Genomic DNA, 23724 nt, shown 5'->3' with positions numbered 1-23724 from the left:
GCTGCCAACCTTGAGGATTTCTTGATGGTTTTCTGAGGCGTAGAGTCTCCCGTCCCGCACGATGTCCTCCACGAGCTGCTCGTAGTCCTCTGGATGATTCGGAGAAAACAACACGACAGCGTCACCGGTGGTTAACTCATCAAACACTCCAAATGTGTGCAATAAAACCAGGATTTATGTCTGGTTCAATCACCACTACTGCTAATAATCGTCATCACTCGTGCACATGTGACATGCTACCATTCACTCACTCATTCATGCATCTTATGGACATACCATTCACCCTCTCCTTCATGTGTCTCATGGACATACCATTCATCCTCTGATTCATTCATCTTATGGACATACCATTCATCCTCTCATTAATGTATCTTATGGACATACCATTCAGCCTCTCATTCACATGTCTTATGGACATACCATACACCCTCTCATTCACACGTCTAATGGACATACCATTCACCCTCTAACTCCCGTGTCTTACGGACATACCATTCACCCTCTCATTCACATGTCTTATGGATACACCATTCACTCACTCATTCATGTGTCTCATGGACATACCATTCATCCTCTGATTCATTCATCTTATGGACATACCATTCATCCTCTCATTAATGTATCTTATGGACATACCATTCAGCCTCTCATTCAAGTGTCCTATAGACATACCATTCACCCTCTAACTCATGTGTCTTACGGACATACCATTCAGCCTCTCATTCACATGTCTTATGGACATACCATTCACTCACTCATTCACATGTCTAATGGACATACCATTCACCCTCTAACTCACATGTCTTATGGACATACCATTCACCCTCTCATTCACACGTCTAATGGACATACCATTCACCCTCTAACTCACATGTCTTATGGACATACCATTCACCCTCTCATTCACATGTCTTATGGACCTACCATTCACCCTCTCATTCATATGTCTTATGGATATACCATTCACTCACTCATTCATGCGTCTTACGGACCTACCATTCAGCCTCTCATTCATATGTCTTATGGATATACCATTCACTCACTCATTCATGCGTCTTATGGACATACCATTCAGCCTCTCATTCACATGTCTTATGGACATATCATTCAGTCTCTCATTCACATGTCTTATGGACATACCATTCACTCACTCATTCACATGTCTAATGGACATACCATTCACCCTCTAACTCACATGTCTTATGGACATACCATTCAGCCTCTCATTCACATGTCTTATGGACATATCATTCAGTCTCTCATTCACATGTCTTATGGACATACCATTCACCCTCTCATTCACACGTCTAATGGACATACCATTCACCCTCTAACTCACGTGTCTTACGGACATACCATTCACCCTCTCATTTACACGTCCTATTGACATACCATTCACCCTCTCATTCACACGTTTGTGCAACAGGTGGGCTCTTGGACCTCACACAAAGACTGGGGTCATTACCCGATGCTGTCAGATCAAGGCAGCGGACGTCATTTTCAAAAAACGAGGAATAGAATTGAGGGTTTGGAAGTCATTCATTTGCCGGTTTAACCCAGTCCGGAGCGTTAGCTAGCGAGCTGGCAAAACTGTCTGGGAACTTTTGTGTGTGCTGACCGTTACTGTGGAGGTTCTCAGTCGTCCAGGACAAGGTGAATCCTTGTCAAAATCTTCTTGTTGTGGCAACCGGATTGGAATTTCTTCACCCCTCATCGGAGAGGCTGCGAACTGAAGAAGCCTCTAGGATGAGGGGTGAGACATCTTCAAGTGAAGACGTTCAAGTCCAGTTGCCACGACAAGAAAATTTGGGCAAGAATGCAGACCGCTAGCTAGACGCTAATGTGAAGGTACCAGTCCAGAACATACCATCGTAGGTGACATAGGGAATCTGGAAGCCTCTGGCGCTGTTGGCCTCATTGGACTTGAAGTTGATCCAGAGGCGTCTGGATCGAGCGGTGAAGGCGATGGGCCGCTCGTATGTCTGGCAGGTCTCATAGGTGGTGATGGATGTGGCTGACCCTTTGCGAGGGCACCGACAAAATAGCGATTGGATTTCCAGGGCGGCTCCTCATACAGGGGAATCATACACTGAATATATAAACACCGACTTTCCAGAGAGGTACTCACAGTTCTTCCTCATGACCAGCACATCTCCGCACTCATCCTCCGAGGGCAGAAAAATTTCTGGCACTACAATCAGGATCTTTCGCTTGCTGGGCGGGTTGATATTCCAGATGCATTCCACATTAGCGGGGTAATTACCGGGATAGTTTGGTGACTCAATGTAACCCATGAACTCGCCCATCTCCCCGCCACATTGCCTGTCTAGACGTACACAAACAAAACTAATTACCTTCCAACCCGACGTTTAAGATATTTAAAAAAGAAAAATAACAGTCATTTTCGTACTCACTCTTGCACTGGGAGACGCTCGTGGCACCGTCGAAATCGGTGGTGGTGTTTCCGGGACAGGAAATACAGTAGTTCTGCCGAAACTCTGTCTGATAGGTCCCCACCGGACAGCGGATACACCTGTGGACCGTGGTGTTGTAGTAATGACCCGGGGAACACTGGACTGTGGAGTACAGCAAAGGCACAGAGTAAGTGACTCCGAGTGAGATGTCCGTCTTCTTGTGGACTTCGAGACCTCACCTTTGACTTCACAATCGTGGAAGGAGCTGGCGCCCTCTCTCTTGGTGCTCAGTCCGCCCCCGCAAGGGAAGCACAGTGTCCTTCCCAAATCCGGCTGGTAGGTGCCCTGAGGGCAAGGCTGGCAGGGTTTGAATCCGTCACCTGAGAAGTACCCTGTGGGGCACTGGCCTGGATCGGGTTTGCAGCACAGACGGAGCGGGTTTAAGCAAGAGTAGACGGTTACGGAAGCCAGCTCTACGTTCCCGGGACCTTTCGCCGGACTACCTGCGCAAGAGGAGATGTTTCTCGCCCCGACCGGCCCGTGGCCGTCGCTGCCCGGGCAGAGGTCGCAGGCCAGCTGCCCCTCCTTCTCCTGGAAAGTGCCGGGCGGACACTGGACGCAACGCTCCTGCTCGCCATGGTAGTAAGATCCCGGCAAACATCTGACTGAGAGAACATCCGCAACGGTTCCAGTCAGAGATGAGCACGCCGTCAGCGAGAAGAATCAGCAGCCGGATGACGGGCCTTCTCGGACTACGTGGGACGACACCGGAACTTCGGTCTTACCACATCGGCCGCTGTCTCTCTCCGAACCCGGGCTGCAGTTCTCCTGGATGGGAGCGGCTTGGGGGAGTTTTTGGGCCACCTCGTACTCCAAGCCGGCCACTCGGATCAGGAAGCGCTCCTGGTTGATGGACTTCTTCAGAGCCTTGATGTATGTCTTGACCTGCTTCTCCATTCGCTGTCTCAGGCAGCTGAGATTACAACTCCCTGTTTGCGCAGGCGTACGGAAGCAAGGGTTTCAGAAGTGTCCAAGGAACACCATCACATTGCTGACGGTGCGACGTGCGACCGACCTGTTGTGTCTCCGGGTTTCACCTCGGCCTCCAGCTCCAGGGTGATGCGCGTCACCTCCTTGTTGGAGGGGTTTCGAGCGCGCCGACCCTTCGTTTTCTTGGAGGAGTCGCATTTGAGATTGACAAATGTGACCAGGCAGTTGCTGCAAGGCTGCCCGCCTCCTGCGGAAAGATACCACCACTCGGGGTTTAACCGTACACCAAGCATACGAGTATCGCACCGCACTTGAAGTCGGACCGACTTAAAGTTGGAGACTGACCCGGCCCCAGTGTCCGTCCTCTGTCCTCTGTCCTTCCGGTCAGCTTGGGGTGGAGGTGACATTTGGCGTTTTTTATCTTGAACGACGCCGTCTGTTTCACTGGAGGCGCCAAAGTCTCTACACACAAACACAGCAACAGCGGGCGGGGGGGGGCAAAAATTCAACATCGCACCGCGGACAGGACGAAACACAGGCCCGCCGGCCCGCGCGCTAACAATGCATGGTTGGAAAGTCTAAAACGATCCGGAGGGCGGCACCTATGCAGCTCTGGCTGCTGCTGGAGTTGAGCCTGGCAGGGGACTTCCCTCTGAGAATGGGGATGCCGCAGCTCACCGAGTAGCTGTTGTCAGACTCTGCGTGAAACAACGAGCGGAGGTCCCGTCATTTCGGATCCGAAACCTCCATTTCGAGGCGCTCGCTTGTTAGCGCGGGACGTACCTGCCAGATAGTGAGCTTTGGAGGCGCAAGTGAGGGAGCAGCTTTCCTTCTTGCCGGTCTTGCTACACGTTAAAGTTGCCTTTGGCGCCACCAAACCGGCGGGGCATTTCACCAGCTCTGAAGGCATGAAAAGACAAAGTGAGCGGTTAAAAAAGAAGAGTTGGATGGTTGTGATGTGAAAGAGTGACCGATTTCTGTTTCTATCCTGTGCATCTTTGTCAAAAACATAGTCCAGAACATGCTGTTCGGTGAAAAAATGGGCGTATTCGTGTCGCATTTGCATACAGGGGCCGTAATTTGGGGTTTGGCAACACGGCCTTGTTCCCGGCAGGCCTGAGAGGGGAACACCTTTGCTTGCATGTCTGCGTTTGGACCATAGGAGGGCAGTGCTGCTACGTACCAATGCAGTCCTTCTTGTTCCAGTGCAGCTTGTACCCGGGTGGGCAGGTACACTCGTAGCTCCCCAACGTGTTGATGCAGCCATATTTACAGCCGCCTCGATTTATACTGCACTCATCGATATCTGCCGGGATACATGTTTGGAGAAATGTTAAGTGGGCATGATTCACAGCAAATTAGAGTTAATTATATGTGCGAAGGAGTGATGGCAGGACAGCAAGAGGTCGGTTTTTGTGAATTTATTAAAGGAGACATCTGTGAAAAGATGCTGTAGGGAGAGCGTAATTCATCCCGACGCTGTGGGATTGAAGATTTGTGTAACAGATACGGCGGCGCGGAGGTTATTGCTTCTGCCTCGCGGCAAGAAGGTCCCCGGTTGGATTCCCGCAGGGAGGTCTTTCTTGCATGGAGTCTCCACGTGCCTTCGTGGGGTTCCTCCGGAGTCTCCGGTTTCCTCCGACGGTCCAGGAACATGCAGGAGGTCTAGACGCTTGAACGGCTGTGTGTCTCTTTATGAAGTGGAAGCAAAAAAAAAAGCGAAGACTTGTATGCCTCTATGTGTGGCCCCGCGGTCGACCGGCCCGGGGCGAACCCTGCCTCTCAGGATAATCGGCTTTTATTTGGAATCCCCGAATCGGAAAGCCGCGTCCCCGTTTTAGGATGGCGGTCAGACGACGCCGTCGGGTTTAAGTCTCCTTCCGATCAAATCTCCTTCGCTAACGGACGAAGCGGGCGGTAGACAAGAGGCGGAGAAGGAGATGCGGATAACGGCGACGATCGACAATCCGGCCTGCCGATTCTAAATGTTCTCCATTGTCTCGTCGCATATTTTCCCCCCCTCCCGACCCACCCGACTGAAAGCTTTCCCCGGAGACATCGACGATTTCATCGACGACGCGCCGTCGCGGTGTCGTCCGGAGCTGCGCGGGAACGTTTTCCAAAGACGCGCCGCTTATCCAAGCGCTCAATTTACAGGACAAAGAGCTCTAATGAATATCTGATGGGAGCAGCACTTGTACACTCGCTGTTGAGACTTCCCCCGCCCCTCTTACTTCAAGTACGACAAAAGATCAATGGTGACCTTTCTCCGGATCTCTTTGGGCTTTTTCTCGGCATGCTCTCGCGAGGCAAAGTGAAAAGGCTTGAACGATAAGAGAAAAATGGTCCGCTTGAAATCAATCGCTCTCATTACAGAGGGGAGTCTTGATGTGAGCTGGGGTCGCTGGGACTCCTCATCAAGTCGGACGTTTTTGAAACGGCGGCTAAATCCCAACACGTTTGTCGTCTGGACCGCATTCTTTAAGATGTTCGACAGAAACCCTACGTGGCGGCATTCTGCCTCGACGGGTCGAGGGAAAAGGGGAGCGACGGGAACGAACGAACTCCCGCTAGTGACAACAGCAGCGCTAACAGTTTCAAGCTAAACGCTGAGACGATTCAATCATAGCGAGCTACCCGGAAATCGGTACTTACGATCGCAACTCGATCCCGCAAATGACCGCGAGTCTTCCGTGTGTTCCCACGTGCGCCGGAGACTCGAAAAAAAGGCCGATTTGCTTCGCTAGTTTCGCGTTTTTAACCGCTACGGGCTAAAAAAGCCCATTTGTCAATACCACAGGAATGCATGTCTGCTGGCTGCATTGCTGAATATATGGAGTATTTAGTCACAAGTGCTCCGGGCCTATTTTTTTCCTCTAGATAAGCAAAAAAAAACAGCAGATTGTTTTGCCGGCTTGGACGGAGAATGGCTGGATACACTCTCACCGGGGAGGAATGTTGACAGGCCCCTGCACAATGCTTGACAGCAGGTCACTGACCTAACCGCGTTTGCTTAGTGAGAGTCCATTGTATCGTGTCGCTAAACACTGAGCGCAGCCTTTCTGGATTGTTTGGCTGATATATTTTAGCCGAGGGAATAACCTCACCTTGGTTATGGCTGGAAGTGAAAGAGTACAGCGGGGGCGACGATAAATCTCCCGGGTTATCTAATAGTTCCGACAGCTTCGATGAAACGCGAAAGGGGGGGGGGATCATTCATCACCGACTCTCTCAACAATGGTATAGAGAGTCATTTATGCCTGACGTCTTCTGCCCGCCCCCCACTCCCCGGCGGCTCAGCCGTGACCCATCATGTGAGTAAAAGCCAGGAAAATCCAAATCGGGCTGCTTTTATTCCCGGGACGGCTAAAGGGGATCCACAGAGGCCGGAGGATTTGGTGTTTTTGACTTTTTGATCTAAAAGGTGTCCGTCCGTAACCTCGTCCGTCCGTCCGTCGGCTAGCGCTTAGCAATCGCTGGGCTACATATAGCGACTGGCAACATTCACTCGCCCGTTCGGGGCGGTTTTTTCATTTGCAAACATGCAACTCTCCTTGTCGGAGTCCAACCACGGTTCTTCTTGCCTTGAGGTCGAAGCGCGAACCACCGCGCCGGTGAAACATGTTCATGTTCTGCGAAGTCATTTGTTTACTGGTTGAGCACGGATCCGCGGTCCGTTGCGTTAGCTAGCGAGCTAGCCAAACGGTTAGGGAACGTTTGCGCACGCAGACCATTACTGTGGAAGTTCTCGGTCCTCCAGGTCACGGTGAATTCTTGTCGTGGCGACCATCATCTGAGAGGCTTCTTCAGTTCGTCTTCAAGTGAAGAAACTCAAGTTCGGTTGCAGAGACAAGAAGATTTTAACAAGAATTCACCACGACCTGGATGACTGAGAACCTCCACGCACTTATCTTGCGCTCGTGGGGTTACGCAAATGAGCAAATGTTTTTTTTTTTTTTATTAGACGTTCCAAATCTTATTTTGAAAAACGAACGTTTCCGCCTTTGCCTTACTGCCGCACTTAATATTGTAATTGTTTAATATAATCGAAATCGTCGTATTCAGATTAAATACTGTGAACAGACAAAAGTTTTTATGACTTGAGCCCCCCGTGCCTCGAACCGATCTGCAGAAACATTTTCATGCACAAAATCGGTCAATGGTATAAAAAAGGTACTCATTTGTAACTCATATTACGACATACAAACATTTCACCCTCTCATTCAGAGAAACAGAAATTCACTCTCTCATTTACATATCATATAGAGACATACAACTATTCAGTCTTTCATTTATGGAAAAGAAGTGAAGAAACAGGTTCAAGCAGGTTAGAATGGGTGGAGAAAAGTGTCAAGGGTACGAAGAGATAGAAGACTATCAGCCAGAATAAAAGGAAATGTGGACGAGACAGTGGTGAGACCAGCCATGCTGGATAGACTACAAGTGTTGACAATAACCAAAAGACAGGAGGCAGAGCTGGAGGTCGCAGAGATGAAGATGTCGAAGTTCTCTTTAGGAGTGACCGGGATGGATAGGATCAGGAATGACTTAATCATTTAGATGTTTTGGAGAGAAGGTCAGAGAAGCCGGACTGAGATGGTTGGGTCATGTACAGAGGAGAGATAGTGAATATACTGGTAGACGGATGCTGGAATTGGAGGTCTAGAGGAAGACCAAAGAGAAGATGCATGAACGTAGTGAGAGAGGATATGAAGGTAGTTGGTGTGAAAGAGGAGGATCCAGAGACTAGGGTTAGATGGAGGAGGTTGATTTGCTGTGGTGACCCCTGAAGAGAAAAGCCTACAGGAAAAAAGGAATTTGTCGCAGGGGTGCAGGACATGTATGACCAAGCCAAGGTGGTGACTAAGATGGTTTGGACATGAACACTCCTCTGTTCATGTGAAGATCTGGGTGGAAGGTTGCTGAAGGTGGAGCTGCCAGGCAGGAGGTCTAGAGGAAGACCAAAGAGAGGATTCATGGACATAGTGAGAGAAGATATGAAGGTAGTGGGTGTGAAAGAGGAGGATCCAGATGGGTTAGATGGAGGAGGTTGATTTGCTGTGGTGACCCCTGAAGAAAAAAGCCTACAGGAAAAAAGGAATTTGTCGCAGGGGTGCAGGACATGTATGACCGAGCCAAAGTGGTGACTAAGATGGTTTGGACATGAACACTCCTCTGTTCATGTGAAGATCTGAGTGGAAGGTTGCTGAAGGTGGAGCTGCCAGGCAGGAGGTCTAGAGGAAGACCAAAGAGAGGATTCATGGACATAGTGAGAGAAGATATGAAGGTAGTTGGTGTGAAAGAGGAGGATCCAGATGGGTTAGATGGAGGAGGTTGATTTGCTGTGGTGACCCCTGAAGAAAAAAGCCTACAGGAAAAAAGGAATTTGTCGCAGGGGTGCAGGACATGTATGACCGAGCCAAAGTGGCGACTAAGATGGTTTGGACATGAACACTCCTCTGTTCATGTGAAGATCTGAGTGGAAGGTTGCTGAAGGTGGAGCTGCCAGGCAGGAGGTCTAGAGGAAGACCAAAGAGAGGATTCATGGACATAGTGAGAGAAGATATGAAGGTAGTGGGTGGGAGAGTGGAGGATACATAGAATAGGGTTAGATGGAGAAGGTTGACTCACTGTGGCGACCCCTGAAGGGAAAACCCCGAAGGAAAAGAAGAATCTAAGCATACAACCACTCATCCTTTCATAGACATACAACATTCGCTCTCTCATTCAAGTTTCACAGAGGTGACGTACAACCCTCTCATTTCCATGTACTATAAACACAAAACAAAAACATTCAGCCTGCGTTTTACACTAAATCTTCGTATTCTACTTTTATCACAGAAGCCGCTTTAACTCTATGCCAGTTTGCCGAGCAGAGATAGAGTCAGTCTATCCCCCCCCCCTCCCCCTCCTTTTGGAAAACGCGACCGTAACCCCGTCGCTTTGAAGGCGTCGCGCTCAGATCCGACCCCCTGCTCGTTTTTTTTTTAGTGTCAAGAAACATCGGCGAGTTCCGTCGCTACGCACCTCGAATCAGTCGACCTGTCAAACGGCGGCAAAAAAAGGGAACAAATCGGTGGATATGTATGTATCTCGCGAGCACATGCCGTCTCCGGCTGTGTCTCCGGCGAGGCCCCGAGGCGCTGCAGACAGCGGCAGATTCTAACCGCTGATACGCTCTCAATCAAAGGGTCGCCGTCACGCCCTGATGTGCTCTGGCAGGTCTTTCGCTGCATGTCGGGCAGATCTAACGCATCCAACCCTCCTCCTCCTCGCACCAGAGGCTGCTTCTGCTATCTGTCCCGCACCGGAGTACGATCGCGGTGCCTGCTAACGTTTTTTTGGATATACAGCCGTACCCCCGCTTTGAAGGAGCATAACACATTTTTCACGTTGTAGTCCATTAACTACAGCACAAATCATCCGCACTTTGCGCCGCTGCCAAGAGTAGCACAAGTCTGCAGATTGATTTCCTGCCTTCCGGGCAGCCACCTGTTTCGGCTCATTTCAGGTCACTTGAAAATCAACTCGCGGAGACTTACAGACGGCTGGAGATGGGTAATCCATCAAATCCGGGCATTTAGTCGCATTTACTTTTTGTTCTCGGAAACAACGGCGGGCTTTTCCGCGTCCGTATTTCTGGTATTTCCACCGCGGGATTATTAAGACGGACGCCGACTTGACGCCGAATTATTAAATTCAACACGTCGATGTTCGGCGGGCGGGATTCACCTCAAGCATTTCGATCGCTCCGGTGAAGACGAGCTATCCCAGTTCTTTCCCGGGCGCAAAACCGCCACCGAGGACCAAAAGCCCCCCTTTTTCGCTATTTCGATGTAGAACGCGAAATGAATGCATCATATTTCCACAGTTAGCTAAAGATTCAGTCAAAACATTTATTCTGTTTGTCACGTTTTTCTGCACGCAGGGATATGGGAGCACAAGGATGTCGTGGGGCGAAAGACGGGGTTCACCCTGGAACGATCGCGGGGTCACAAATGGACACAAACAACCATTCACCCTCTGTCATATAGAGACATACTATAAATATATATAAACTAATCCTGATATATTCACCGTCTCACTCTCGCATTCGGACAATTAAGTTTCTGCAGTGGACCTGGATGGTGAGAACCATGCGGACCCGGGAAAAAACATGGTAAAGGTGAATAAATGAATACATAGATATAAAAATACATTCATTTAATATACATATACGGCTGTATCTATAAGTGTATGCATGCATGTATGGACATCTACACGCACACATACAAATATATATCAAATGTTCTCGTGGAGCAGTTTTTTTTTTTTTTTCTTTCTTTTTTTCATTTATTTATTTTATTTATATTTTTTACTATTTTTTTTTATCATTTTATCTTTTTATTTATTATCGTTCCTGTCCTTTTTCATGTCTTTTTGTCAGCTGTCCTCCTCCAAGTGCTGCGGTTGCATCTGAATGTCCCCATTGGGTATCAGTTAGGTGTTACCTATCTGATTGTACATAATCTGTTCATAAATATATATATATTTTAATATGAACATATATATACATATGAATATATAAATATAAATATGTGTGTGTGTGTTTGAATATGTGTGTGTATGTTTATATATGTATATTTACATACACACACATACATGCATGTGTAAATACTAACTAATAATAATGTAAATACTACTAATCATCATCATATCATGTAATATATAACATCAGATATATAATATATATGATATATATAATATACATTTCATGTATATTTACACATCCTGCATATATATGTATATGTACATACAGACACATACATGCATGTGTAAATCCTTATTATTATCATCATATAATATATAACATCATATATAATATATATATTATATACATTTCATGTATGCTTACACATCCTGCATATATATGTAAACGTACATACACACACATATACATCTACATGCATATATATGTGAAATATTTATAATCTTATTATATCCTATATTATATAACATCAAATATAATATATATATGACATATTTTTCATGTATATTTTTACACATCTTGCATATATATGTAAACATACATACGAACACATATATAGATGGATATATTTAAAGTCCAAACCTATATATGTGTGTACAAATACGGGCAATAAAGTCACGTTTTAGAGCACAGTGACAGACAGGAGATTTACTTTAAGAGACAGTGTGTGCGTGTGTGTGTGTGTGTGTGTGTGTGTGCCATCACCTCCGCAGTGAGCCAGACCGTAGAGGACGTAGCCTTTGTGACAAAGACACTGGAAGCTGCCGGCCGAGTTGACGCAGAAGTGGTCGCAGGCGCGGTCGAAGGAGCACTCGTCAATGTCTGGAAGGAAGAAACGCCGTTAAGAGACATTTTGCAGCTCACCTTCCCTTGCAAGGAAAAAAAAAAAACACACTCTCCTCCCGGCGTGCGCGGCGTCGCCACCGTTGTTTGTCATTAATTTTAATGACCAAAATCCCTTCCGGACAAGAAAGCATCTTTTCTCGCGGCGAGCGATTGACCCGCCCACGCAGAAATATGGCTTTTCTGTCCGGACGCACTCAAATGGCGTTTTCAAACCATTTTTCAAGATTACAAGAGGCCTCGCCGGGAAGCTCGATAATAGAAACTCAAGTGCCTTTTATTCCCGCTCGCCACTTTTTCGCTTTTTTTTCCTCTAAACTGCAATACCGACGAGGCAAGATTGTTAAGAAGCCCCCCAAAAGATGTTACATCCTGGGTAATAAAAAAGGGGGGTCATTGTTGAAGATAAGAGCGTCGCTTTCTGCTCTCGGAGGCAGACTCTTCAATCCACACTCGCCCGCTAAAAGCCGATATCGCCGATTTATCTTACAAATACATCCCGCTAAATCCAAGACACACGGACTGACGGTCCAACTCACGCAGGTCAACGTCTTTCGGGATTTTTTTTTTTCCACGGAAAATTGCGCTCCCGGTCCGATTTCAAATTTCAAAACAGACAACGCGGGCGTTTCGTGGATCTTGAGTTTTCCAGAAAGCAGTTGGTCTAGATCTTCATATTTACACTGCGGCTCCGAGCGGCTTGGGAAAATAAATTGTAAATATTTAATTGAAGTGTATTTCATTTGTTTTTTTTAACTTTTAGTTCTAAGTTGGAAGATTATTGTGATCTTGAAATAATTAATATAATATATATAATATAATATATAAATAATATAAACATAAATAATTAATAAATAAATTATAAATAATTAATTAAATAAATAGATAAAATTATATTTATTATTTTTCGCCGCTCAAAATAACGTCATACTCGCGGAGGCCGGTAAAGTCCCGATTTGCAGATGCTGTGCGCAGAAATTCAGGTAAAATAAATATTTATGAAGATATTTTGCAAATATTTATTTTTTATTGTTTACTGACGCCGTGATTTTTTTTCCCGATTTATTTTTAAAATCCAGGTCAAGGCTCCGCTACACGCTCTGAAAGCCCAAAGCTCAAAATGAGTTTGTTACATAAATAAAATTTAATTTTCTCTGTAATACTTTGTGAATTTCAGAAGCAACAGACTACACAGTTGTTTATACAAAGTGTAAAGGTAATAAAAAGCAATATATTCAGTGGTACCTTTATTTTAGACGTCAAAAAGTAATTGCGGCTCCCAGTGTTTTCTTTTCCGAGTCCAAAAGGCTCTTTGGGTGTTCAGGGTTGCCGACCCCTGGTTTAGGTAAACGGGATCACATCATTTTTTTTGGAATTTATCACACGATTTATCATTTTTTTTCATCAACGGCCTAATAGCCCCGCCGAGATGACGAGGTCTGCCGGCGAGGCAGAGGAAGAGAAGCGACAAGAAGAGGAAGAAATTGAAGAGACCGGGTTTCTCGCTCCGACGACTTGCAGCTTCGACGAATGCCACAAAACCCCCGCAAAATCCGTCGCGATATCGGCACAACGGTACGGTTCGGTCGGCCGTGGCCGTTTTCAACCAGAAAAAAAGCAGAGGCGGCAATAATGATGTTTCTGAAGAAAACAATGCCAGTAGAGCAAAAAGGCGCAGGGAGGTTCGTAAAGGGTTGAGTGAAGGTTAATATATTTGGAAATACCACCAAAATTTGGGGTCTTGGAACGTAACTCCCGCAAAAAGTGAGGGTACACTGTAGTCGGAGTAGCTTGGCGCCCGTCGTATTTTATTTACATGGCGCCCAATCTTGACACGCTTTCCAAAAACATCTCAAGAGACCTGAAATTTCCCTCAGAAACCTCGAACCGGGGTGCGGCCTTCTGCCTCGACCGGTAGACCGACAAAGAGAAGGTCAAGAGTTTGGTTGGGACGGACCGAAAGAAATGGCATACAAGTAATAACGGCAGAGTTTGAGCGCGCTAAAGGTTGCTTAGCATACTTACAGCCGACGTTTGCGTCAGATGAAGGCGCGGCGACTCTTCCAAAATAAGCGAGCCGATACGCAGCTTATCATTATGTCCTTTTGTGTGCGGAGCATACGTGTCCCTTATTTACCGCTCTACTCTGGAGAAGAATGCATCATCGCGGCCGGTATTCCATGCGGAGTGGGCGGGTACCGCCGACGCATGACGTGACAGCGCTCACATCGTTAGCGCCGAGCTGATGGCGCGAGATGAGAATCGCCAACCAATCGTTGCGATTAGCTTGCGAACAACAGCCAGGCCTCCGCCCTTCCCCGAGGAGAGAAAGCCTGGTTTTGGAAAAATGGTTTCGCTATTGTCTCCTCAGGACTGATAATCATAGACGTCCCATCTATCATAGATGTTCCTCGGCCGAGGACGTGGGATCTGATGAGCGTGTCCCCGACTGCCCTCATATGGATTAGGAGATGAGAAGGAGCCTCTGGAGGGTATTGAAGGTGGAGGAATGCTGGCAAGGGTTCAGCAGACATGCCCTATCCTGAGTGACGGGACAAGGTCCACTGGCAGCGGGGAAACACCGTGACTGTTTAAACCGAGATAACCGCCGGGATCCGACGGCGCGGGTTTTGTTTAAAAGTAACTGATCGTCAAAGAGCGCCGCGGCACGCCGCCCGGCGCGTACTCTTGCCAAAATTAACGGCGAATGTCGTTCGCCCTCCCCTCCGGTTTCAGCTCGGAGCCAATTCTCAATAAACCAGAGATTTACGAGATTATTATTTCGTCTCTGTTAAAATATACCCCGAAGTTATGTGTCGGTATGATTTTATACGTGGGGATTATCTTTCAAAAAACAGATATATTTTGTCTTCTGGAGGAGCCCTTTTCAAAGCAAATAATCCCCTTGTTGCCATGGTGATGTCACCCGGGATCATCTTGAATTTTATAAACAGAGGTCCCGCATAAAAATGTGGGTCTTCTCTGGACGGGGAGGGCCTCGTAAAAGCTGCTGTTTAGCTCCCTTACGCAGACTTTGGGAATAAATGTCAGCCATTAATGCTGATTTCTTGTTTTGAAGCGTTTCTCCGGCGAACGCCGCAGCTCCGCGGAACATTAAGGCCCGGCTTAGCGCTGGAAAATAAACAAGATCTTCGGAATATCGTCAGAGGGCGGTAAGCCAGGGAGCCGGGGCTCTGACCGGGCGAGTGTGCTCATAAAGCACCTCCTCGGGGCGACTCGAAACATGCTCACATCGGTACCATTCATCAAACCCTCGGTCAACTGGTGGACCACTTATCCTACATTCAGCGGTGCTGGGGCTATCCTTGCTGTCTTGGACAATAGTTGGGGTTCACCCTAGACCAGTCACAGGGCCACATGATGAGGCAAACTGCTATACAGCCAGTCACCCTCTTCTTCACATGTCCAAAAGAGGCATACCGCCTTTCAATCTCTTCTTATGTCCTAACAAGGCATACAGCCAGTCACCCTCTTGGTCATATATCCAAAAGAGGCATACCACCACTCACACTCCTCTTCACATGTCCTAAAGAAGCATGCTGCTATCCACTCTCTTCTTCACATGTCCCAGCGAGGCATACCGCTTGTCACTCTCTTGTTCATATGTCCTAAAGAGACATACCGCTATTAACTCTCTTGTTCGCATGTCCCAAGGAGGCATACCGCTATTAACTCTCTTCTTCACATGTCCAAAAGAGGCATACTGCCAGTCACCCTCTTGTTCATATGCCCAAAAGAGGCATACCGGGATCTATTGATTATAAAGTCCAAAAGAAGCATACCGCAATTAACTCTTGTTCCTCTCATTGCACCTCTCATTCCTACATCTGGACAAATTAAAGTTGACATTAACTCTATTACTCTCAGTCACCGTCTTGTTCATATGTCCTAAAGAGGCATACCGCTATTAACTCTCTTGTTCACATGTCCTTAAGAGGCATACAGACATTCACTCTCTTCACATGTCCTAAAGAGGCATACCGCTATTAACTCTCTTATTCACATGTCCTAAAGAGGCATACTACTATTGCCTCACTTCTTATGTCCCAAGGAGGTATACGGCTACTCACCCTCTTGTTCATATGTCCAAAAGAGGCATTCTGCGATCAACCCTTGTTCCTCTCATTGAACCTCTCATTCCTACATCTGGACAAATTAAAGTTGACATTAACTCTCTTACTCTCAGTCACTGTCTTGTTCATATGTCCTAAAGAGGCATACCGCTATTAACTCTCTTGTTCACATATCCTTAAGAGGCATACTGCTATTAACTCTCTTATTCATATGTCCTAAAGAGACATACCGCTATTAACTCTCTTGTTCACATATCCTAAAGAGGCATACCACTATTGACTCACTTCTTATGTCCAAAAGAGGCATACAACCATTCACTCTCTTCTTATGTCCTAAAGAGGCATACTGCCAGTCACCCTCTTGTTCATATGTCCAAAAGAGGCATACCGCGATTAACCCTTGTTCCTCTCATTGAACCTCTCATTCCTACATCTGGACAAATCAAAGTTGCCATCTGCATATTTCTGGGCATGCAAATTCCAAAAAACACAAAGCCCCAACCCCCTCCTGCCCCCCCCCCCCCAGTTGGAATCGAACCAGGGACCTTCCAGCCGTGGGATGGAAAATAAATCTGAACGACGGAGGAATCCAAAACGGTTGGCGTTACGATAATCTACCTGAGAGGTCCACGTGGTTTGTTCTGGCCCCCAGATTAGCATTTTGGATTCAACCGTTCATTGGAAACATTGGTGAGACGGATGGAAAAAAGAGCTACGCGGGGGAAGAACGCCGGGCCTGTAGAACAGACAGACTGATTAGACTAATAGACTTCTCAAGCTGAACACATGTGGGTGGGTGTGGGTGGAGGCGGGTGGGGGTTCGACAAGCTGTACTGAAGAATCCTCATAAATTATACATGTGCATACCGAAGATCCCGGCGGCGGCGGCGGCGGCGGATCCCAAATCAGAAGAGAAATCATTAGGATGGAGTTCAGCTTTGGTTCCGCCGAGCTCTTGTTTCCACGGGGCGGGGAAAAAAATTCGAGGAATGAGTGGATAAGAGGCAGACAGGTGACTCAGTGGCCCAGAGAGTATGAGCCTGGCATCACCTTCCCCAGAATAGGAGGTGAGCTTTATCACAATGCTCCTCTTCAGACAAAACACGCAGCACCAAACAAGGAGAACATTGTTCCAAAGTAGCCGCCGCGCTGCCAAACAACACATGACTCAGTTGGTGAAAGGACGGTGCCAAAGAAAACAAGCAGTGATTTACATTCCTCCATGCGCCGTCCACATTTTCTCAGTTATCTGTTATTTTGGAAAAGAGAAAAGAAAAAAAAAAAAAGAAAATGAATTTTGGCATCGAATAATGAGAAGAAGGCATTTCGGTCAGGAGCGGATTTGACGTGACATGAAAGTGGCAGCGGCGCACAGAGAAGCGCTGTGTTTCCCTTCACCACATGTGACGGTCGCCGCCATAAAGCCGATGCACGACATGGATGCGCGCCGCGCTGGATATCGATCGACCACATCAATAAGGAGGATAAAAAAAATAGCGCGTTGTGTTTTTCCAACCCCGCCTGTCTTCTACCGCCAGATGTTTCTGTCGTGGCTTGATTTATCCAAGAGGTCTTTTTTTTTTGGAGCCCTAATTCCTCACACCTGTGCGCAAACGTCCGTTCGCCGACCTCCGAGCTCCTCCGTCGACCGAACCGAAGATCTCAAGTAGGATTTCGGCTTCCGCTCGATGGACGGAAAGCCAAACGGAGCACCTACCTTGGCAAGTTCTCTCGTTGGTCAGCAGCTTGTAGCCTTTCTTGCAGCTGCACTCGAAGCTGCCCACCGTGTTCCGGCACACGTGGTCGCAGCCGCCGTTGTTGAGGCGGCACTCGTCGATGTCTGGCGGCGACGGAGAACAACGACAATCAACGACTTTTGAAACAGGCGGTTAAACATTTCATCATCACTGGAGTTCACATGTCATACGTTACAGCGCCGCCGGATAAAAGCGAGGATCCCCTTCGGCACGTCTTTTATTGCCAAACCTCCGGCATCCGACAACAACGCTCTGCTTTTTGCTCGTCCGTCAGACGTTCGCATCGGACAGGTGAGCACTGGGGGCATAAATTCTTTGAAAAAGAAAACGAATTTCCGCTCCGTGCCATCAGCGGCGTCTTTCCAAAGGTTTTTCCGTCGGATCGGAAGATACGGGGACCGTCGTGTTGCTTCTCTTAACGGGGGCTCATGATTTCACATCGGTGTTTGGGGTTGTGGTGAACCTACAAGTCATGACACGAGTTGCAGGAATGCGTATTTAATCAATTTCGATAGAAGACGGTTGCTGATACCTTTGACTACCCTTCATTGGGCTACATAGAAGGGGGCAGGTGATTTGTCCCTGGACATGTATGCTCTCTAACTATTGTTGAAAGTTGTTCATTCATTCATTATCTCTACCGCTTGTCCTGGACTCAGGGTCGCAGGAGGGGTCTGAAGCAGGAATGCGTATTTAATCAATTTCGACAGAAGACGGTTGCTGATACCTTTGACTACCCTTCATTGGGCTACATAGAAGGGGCAGGTGATTTGTCCCTGGACATGTATGCTCTCTAACTATCGTAGAAAGTTGTTCATTCATTCATTATCTCTACCGCTTGTCCTGGACTCAGGGTCGCAGGAGGGGTCTGAAGCCGATCCCTGGTGTCACTGGGCGAAAACCCGGACCTCTCCATCACAGGGACACATATGGAGACCATTCATCGTAAAGACATACAACCAGTCGCCCCGGGCAATTTCAGGTCTCCGTCGAAGCCCCTGCATTATTTTTGGACTTCTGGCCAAAATCAATCGTCTGACGCAGACCCGCCAGCCGCCAGGCCCGACAAAGGGCGGAGAGGAGCCGCGATTGGTTTCTCCTCCAGCCTCAGATCGGTTCGCGTGAGTCCATAATGGGACGCAGCTCGAACCCGGCGAGGACCTGGAGGCGGCGGGGGCCTGCGAATCATCACTGTCCATCTCCTTTCCATTATTTCCTTCTTCGCTTCTGCAGCCAATATCCAATCCATCTATCATGCGCTCGTTCCCCGCTTTTGATGGTGCTCGGCCGAGTTCTGGCGGAGGGCTCTGATTAATCCCGAATTGTGATCACAAATGAGGCGTCGCTCTCCCGAGGGAGTCTCCGTCGTCTGTTCGAGTAGATGGAAAAAAAAAAAAAATAGAAGGAATAAAAGAATCCCTTCTCCTTCTCGGTCTTTGTTCCCCCCCTCCACCCCTTCAGAAGCGCCTGGCTCGCAGCGAGCCCGTCTTCAGCGCCAGAGTTTATTTTCCTCTCGTTTCCTCCCGGGCCAAACTAATAACAGCCGACGTACTTTTTTATCGGAACTGTTAGCGCGATGCCGAGAGACGGGTTTCTAACCCCCCTGCTCTCAAACTGCCCTGGAAGTCCTAAACAACTCCGCGCCTGTCAGCAAGCTCTTTGTTTGCTCCGTAATCCCAAGTTCATCCTCGGGTTTGGACTTTATTAAAGTTTCCGCAGCGCAGGTGAGCGCAGCAGAGACGCGATGTGTTTTCCCTGGACCTTGATGAGTTACATGTGTCCTCAGCAGGGCGCCGTAGAGCTTCTCAGCTAGAAGGTTGGGTTCTCTAGTTGTTCTCCTCAGGGTTCTTCCAGCGGTACAAAAACATACAGGAGGTTCATTAGCAAACTCCGATGTCGCCCGATGATATCTAAGCTAGGCTAACAAATGAATGAATGGATGAATGAATGAATGAATGAATGAATGAATGAATGAATGTCCTCGATGGACCAAATGGAGAATACAAGTCTAACCCTGACTTGTGGACGTCTAAAATCTGAGTCCGCAAAAACATACAGGAGGTTCATTAGCAAACCCCGATGTCGCCCGATGACATCTAAGCTAGGCTAACAAATGAATGAATGGATGAATGAATGAATGAATGAATGAATGAATGTCCTCGATGGACCAAATGGAGAATACAAGTCTAACCCTGACTTGTGGACGTCTAAAATCTGAGTCCGCAAAAACATACAGGAGGTTCATTAGCAAACCCCGATGTCGTCCAATGACATCTAAGCTAGGCTAACAAATGAATGAATGGATGAATGAATGAATGAATGAATGAATGTCCTCGATGGACCAAATGGAGAATACAAGTCTAACCCTGACTTGTGGACGTCTAAAATCTGAGTCTGGACCTTTACCTCTCCAAGAACCATTTGGATCCCGTTTCCTCGGTAAAGAAAACACCGGGAGCCACGAGACCCTTTGGAAATTTAAAGTGAATTATGCGACGTCATATATTTTCTTTACCTTTATGCTGTGGATTCACGTAATGATATTTCTGCATGCGACAAAATATTTTGAAAAAAAAAAGACTTTAGGTTGAAGGTTACTTCAATGTCTATTTGAGTCCTTCTTGTATTTATGAAAAAATTAAATTAAATTAAATTAAAAAAATGCCGTCCTCTCTGTGCGGTGTCATCCTTTTACTAGTCATGTATGAAGAGCGAGAAAAATATTTGAACGCATTTTATTTCAATGTTGCAAGATCGTAATCTCCAAATTCAAAAATTACATTTTAAAATGAAATACATTTTAATGAAATACCCGTTTATTTATTCATTTTTTTCACTTCAGAGCGGCGGGTTGCCGACACCCCGGTTTAGACAAAAACCAGTCCACGTCGTTCCTTTTAATCCACCGGAGTATAATAACCCAACTTAAGTTAACGTAAAGTACATTCACCTTTTTTAACCTTGGCCGTTCTGCCGGTAATCAGGGCTCGGGGAAGTCATTAGACCCGGCTTGGAGCGCGGTTACCGGTGATTGGACTTAAAGTCAAAGTCAAAGTCGAGCGCCGAGTCGTCATCCGTATCGCGGCGCGAGGATGTGCGCTTCATGGGTCGAAGGAAGATTTGTTCATTATCTACGCCGCTTATCCTGCGCCGAGGGCCCTGCCGCGATTGGTCGAGAGGGCGGGGTTCACCGCGGCTCGGTCCAATCATGAACCCCCTGCATGTTTTTTGCATGATTGTTTGAGGAAACCGCCGAACCTTCTTGTTGCTAGGAGATTTATGATACCGAGCAAAACCCGCTGTCCGCTTTGCTGATGAAAAACGAAAATACAAAAATAGTTGAAGAAATACGTCAAAGTTTGCAAAGTAAAGGTGACATATATTAGCATGGGTAAGATGTCTTTTTACGCAGGGGTTAAAGCCATCTGTGAAGATAGACCGGCGCCGCTGGAGATAAGGCTAACATGGGGGGGGAAGGGGATTGATGAGCGTCCCTTGCGCTCTCCAGCTGGAGCGACCAGACAAATAAATGATTCATCGGGCTGCCGCCTGTGAACGCGGATGATGTTTTACCTTTGCAGGTCTTGCGGTCCGGTTGCAGGGTGAAGCCGACGGGGCAGCTGCATCGAACCCCCGTCACCGAATCGTGACACGTGCTATCGCAGCCGCCGTTATTCACCGCGCAGGTCTCTGCAGGGAAACAGCAATCACATTTGGACAAACCGCGATAAAACCACAACCGCCGCTTCTGCCTCCGCCTACGAGGCGAGGCGTACCTTACGGACATGAAATCGATGAACATGTTAGGACCTTTAAAAAAGGGCGAGATGTTTGTCGGAACAGCAGAGCGTACTTGGGGTTTGAACAGGGGCGAAGAGGTGAAGAGATCAGATTAGAGTTTGGCACAGACAGATGATAGCGGGAGGGTTAAAGTTATGCCGGAAGGGGAGCGATAAGAGAATGGAGAAGGAAACACAGCCAAACACAGGGTTTCCGCGGCTTTTTCTCTGACGGGAGCCTCGTCTGCAAAGGCAGCAAAAGTGTTTGGATTGACCAATGTCTGGATCGGGCGCTTTCGTCGTCCAGCGCGGTTTTATGGAAGCGGTTTGTTGAACAGTAATCTGGGAAGGATCCAGTGAAAACCGGGGATTTCGATGAATACTCCGTACTCTCTACATACCAGCCACCTTCTGCTTCTTATCTGCGGTTGGGTTGACAGTCAGCAGCCGAACCAGGGCTTCCCTGTTCCAGCTTCTTGGGGGGGGGACCCCCATTGTCCATCCTGGGTCTACCCCGGGGTCTACCAGGAAGGTGTCCAGGAGGCATCCTGTCCAGATGCACTTCATCTTGATTCTCTGGATGCTGGTGGAGCAGCAGCTCTACTCTGAGCCCCTCCAAGACTCCCACCCCATCTCTGTTGAGAAACATTTCTACCGCTCCTTATTTTGATGACTACCCATAGCTCGAGACCAGAGGCGGGAGTGAGAACATAGATCTAGGAGTCCACCAAGATCCTTCTTTACCACAACAGACCGATGCAGAGACCTCATCATTGATGGCGACGCACAGATCCAACTGTCCATCTCCTGCCCTGTTCTTCCCTCGCTCACGATCAAGACCGTGAGATACTCGAACTCCTCCACTTGGGGTAGAACCCCATCCCTCACCAGCAGAAGGTTCTCCACCTCTTGCATGAAAATCTCTTGCAAAGAGCTCTTTTCCAAAAAGGCCGTCCTTCCTTCGGCGCTTGTTTGAGTCAACAAACTCTGCATCTAACGCGATCTTTGTATGTCTTGTGCTCCGCATACAAGCATACAAGTCACCTTCATGACTTGTATGCTCGTATGCTGAGCTCAGCCAAAATCCACCTCGACTTGCTGAGTCATCTTCAGCGAGGGTGTGAACCGATGACTCTCGGTCGATCTTGCAACATCTCCGATCCAGCTGCTTTGCATCTTAACTCAGCTGACAGCGCACGGCGGCTCCGAGAATCCACTATGGCCTCTCTATAGTCAGAGTGCCTTTTAATGGGACTCATTCCAGTCAGTATGTTTTGCCGCGATTGTACCTCCACATAGGAAAAAGAGACTAAGATGGAATGACGGTCGTCAGTGCGGGTAGTTAACGTTCTAAACTGATTGCTGCCCTAAAGGGGAAGACGGCAGAAAGCTGGGACCGCTTTGTTTGGCTCCTTCAAACAATCAAGGCATCTTAAAAATAGGGTGTTTTTCACAATGATATTGCAGAATCACAGTCTGAAAGCGGCGGCAACTGTTTTCTTATCGTGACTGATGATCCCTTGGGGGAGGGAGGGATGATTCCTCCTCACATCTAAAACTGCAAGGCCTGCAGCGATAATGAAACTTTCATGCGCTAATAAAAAAACAACAACTCATCCGCAGACCAGGGATTATTTATTAAAGCTAAAGAGCTGTTAACGACGACGTGATTCGATGATTTACGGTTGTTCCGCTGACAATGGATTTCCAAAGTCCGGTGCATGATGCCGTTAAAAGGCTGAATTGATACACCAGGACACATTTATGGAATAAACTTGATGTACTATGAGAGAAGAGGAGCAGGAGAGGTAAACGGTTCGGTAAGACTGCTTTGAAAGGGTGGGTTACCCGAAAGCTCATTTATGCTAACGCTACGTACGTTAACAGGTGCTTTTCGTTTCAAACGTCGTCAAACATCACTGCCCACGTACTTCCCATGCGTGCTGTTAAGCAATACATCAACTGGAGGGAAAAGCGGGACAGAGCTAGTGCAGCAGGCTGCAGCGGTATGTATGGCTAATTCATCAGCGGCGGCATGTGGACGCACCACGCACCATGTTGCCCTCTTCTTCAGTTCCTTTAGGTGGACGTACTTAAGCATACAAGTACTGCCCCCTACAACTTCCGATGCTCCTGCGCCATTTGCTGGATTTGGCTACGCATCTGCAAAAGCCCCGAAAACGTACAGGATTACGCAGGAAATGAATGTAGGAGTGAAAGAAGGCTCCATCGGTATGCTAATTTGAGCTTCGAGGCTCTTTGGCATTTGGACCTTAGGCTGATGGTCCGATCTTTGTCAAGATTTTCGGTATTCCTTCC

General features: G+C 47.6%; 1 protein-coding gene across 2 annotated transcripts in view; it reads right to left on the bottom strand.

Annotated features, from left to right (window-relative positions):
* The window catches only part of scube3 (signal peptide, CUB domain, EGF-like 3), a 106141-nt gene that overhangs the window by 3389 nt on the left and 79028 nt on the right, over positions 1–23724 (bottom strand). For both annotated transcript variants that reach the window (XM_086159613.1, XM_086159615.1), the window contains 15 exons: positions 21200–21316; positions 17587–17709; positions 11638–11754; positions 4588–4710; positions 4188–4304; positions 4007–4102; positions 3750–3866; positions 3490–3651; positions 3200–3403; positions 2918–3079; positions 2654–2821; positions 2415–2576; positions 2129–2326; positions 1868–2020; positions 10–89 (listed from right to left, as the gene is read on the bottom strand). In XM_086159613.1, the coding sequence (XP_086015739.1) occupies positions 10–89; positions 1868–2020; positions 2129–2326; positions 2415–2576; positions 2654–2821; positions 2918–3079; positions 3200–3403; positions 3490–3651; positions 3750–3866; positions 4007–4102; positions 4188–4304; positions 4588–4710; positions 11638–11754; positions 17587–17709; positions 21200–21316 (2099 nt within the window). The remainder of the gene's footprint in view (positions 1–9; positions 90–1867; positions 2021–2128; positions 2327–2414; positions 2577–2653; positions 2822–2917; positions 3080–3199; positions 3404–3489; positions 3652–3749; positions 3867–4006; positions 4103–4187; positions 4305–4587; positions 4711–11637; positions 11755–17586; positions 17710–21199; positions 21317–23724) is intronic.

This window comes from Fistularia commersonii, chromosome 14 (assembly GCF_037954325.1).
Source record: "Fistularia commersonii isolate RoL2024-O1a breed Wild chromosome 14, RoL_Fcom_v1.0, whole genome shotgun sequence".
In the NCBI taxonomy this organism is placed as follows: Eukaryota; Metazoa; Chordata; class Actinopteri; order Syngnathiformes; family Fistulariidae; genus Fistularia; species Fistularia commersonii.
The sequence above is the reverse complement of the archived record's forward strand: the minus strand, read 5'-3'. Positions and strand labels throughout refer to the sequence as shown.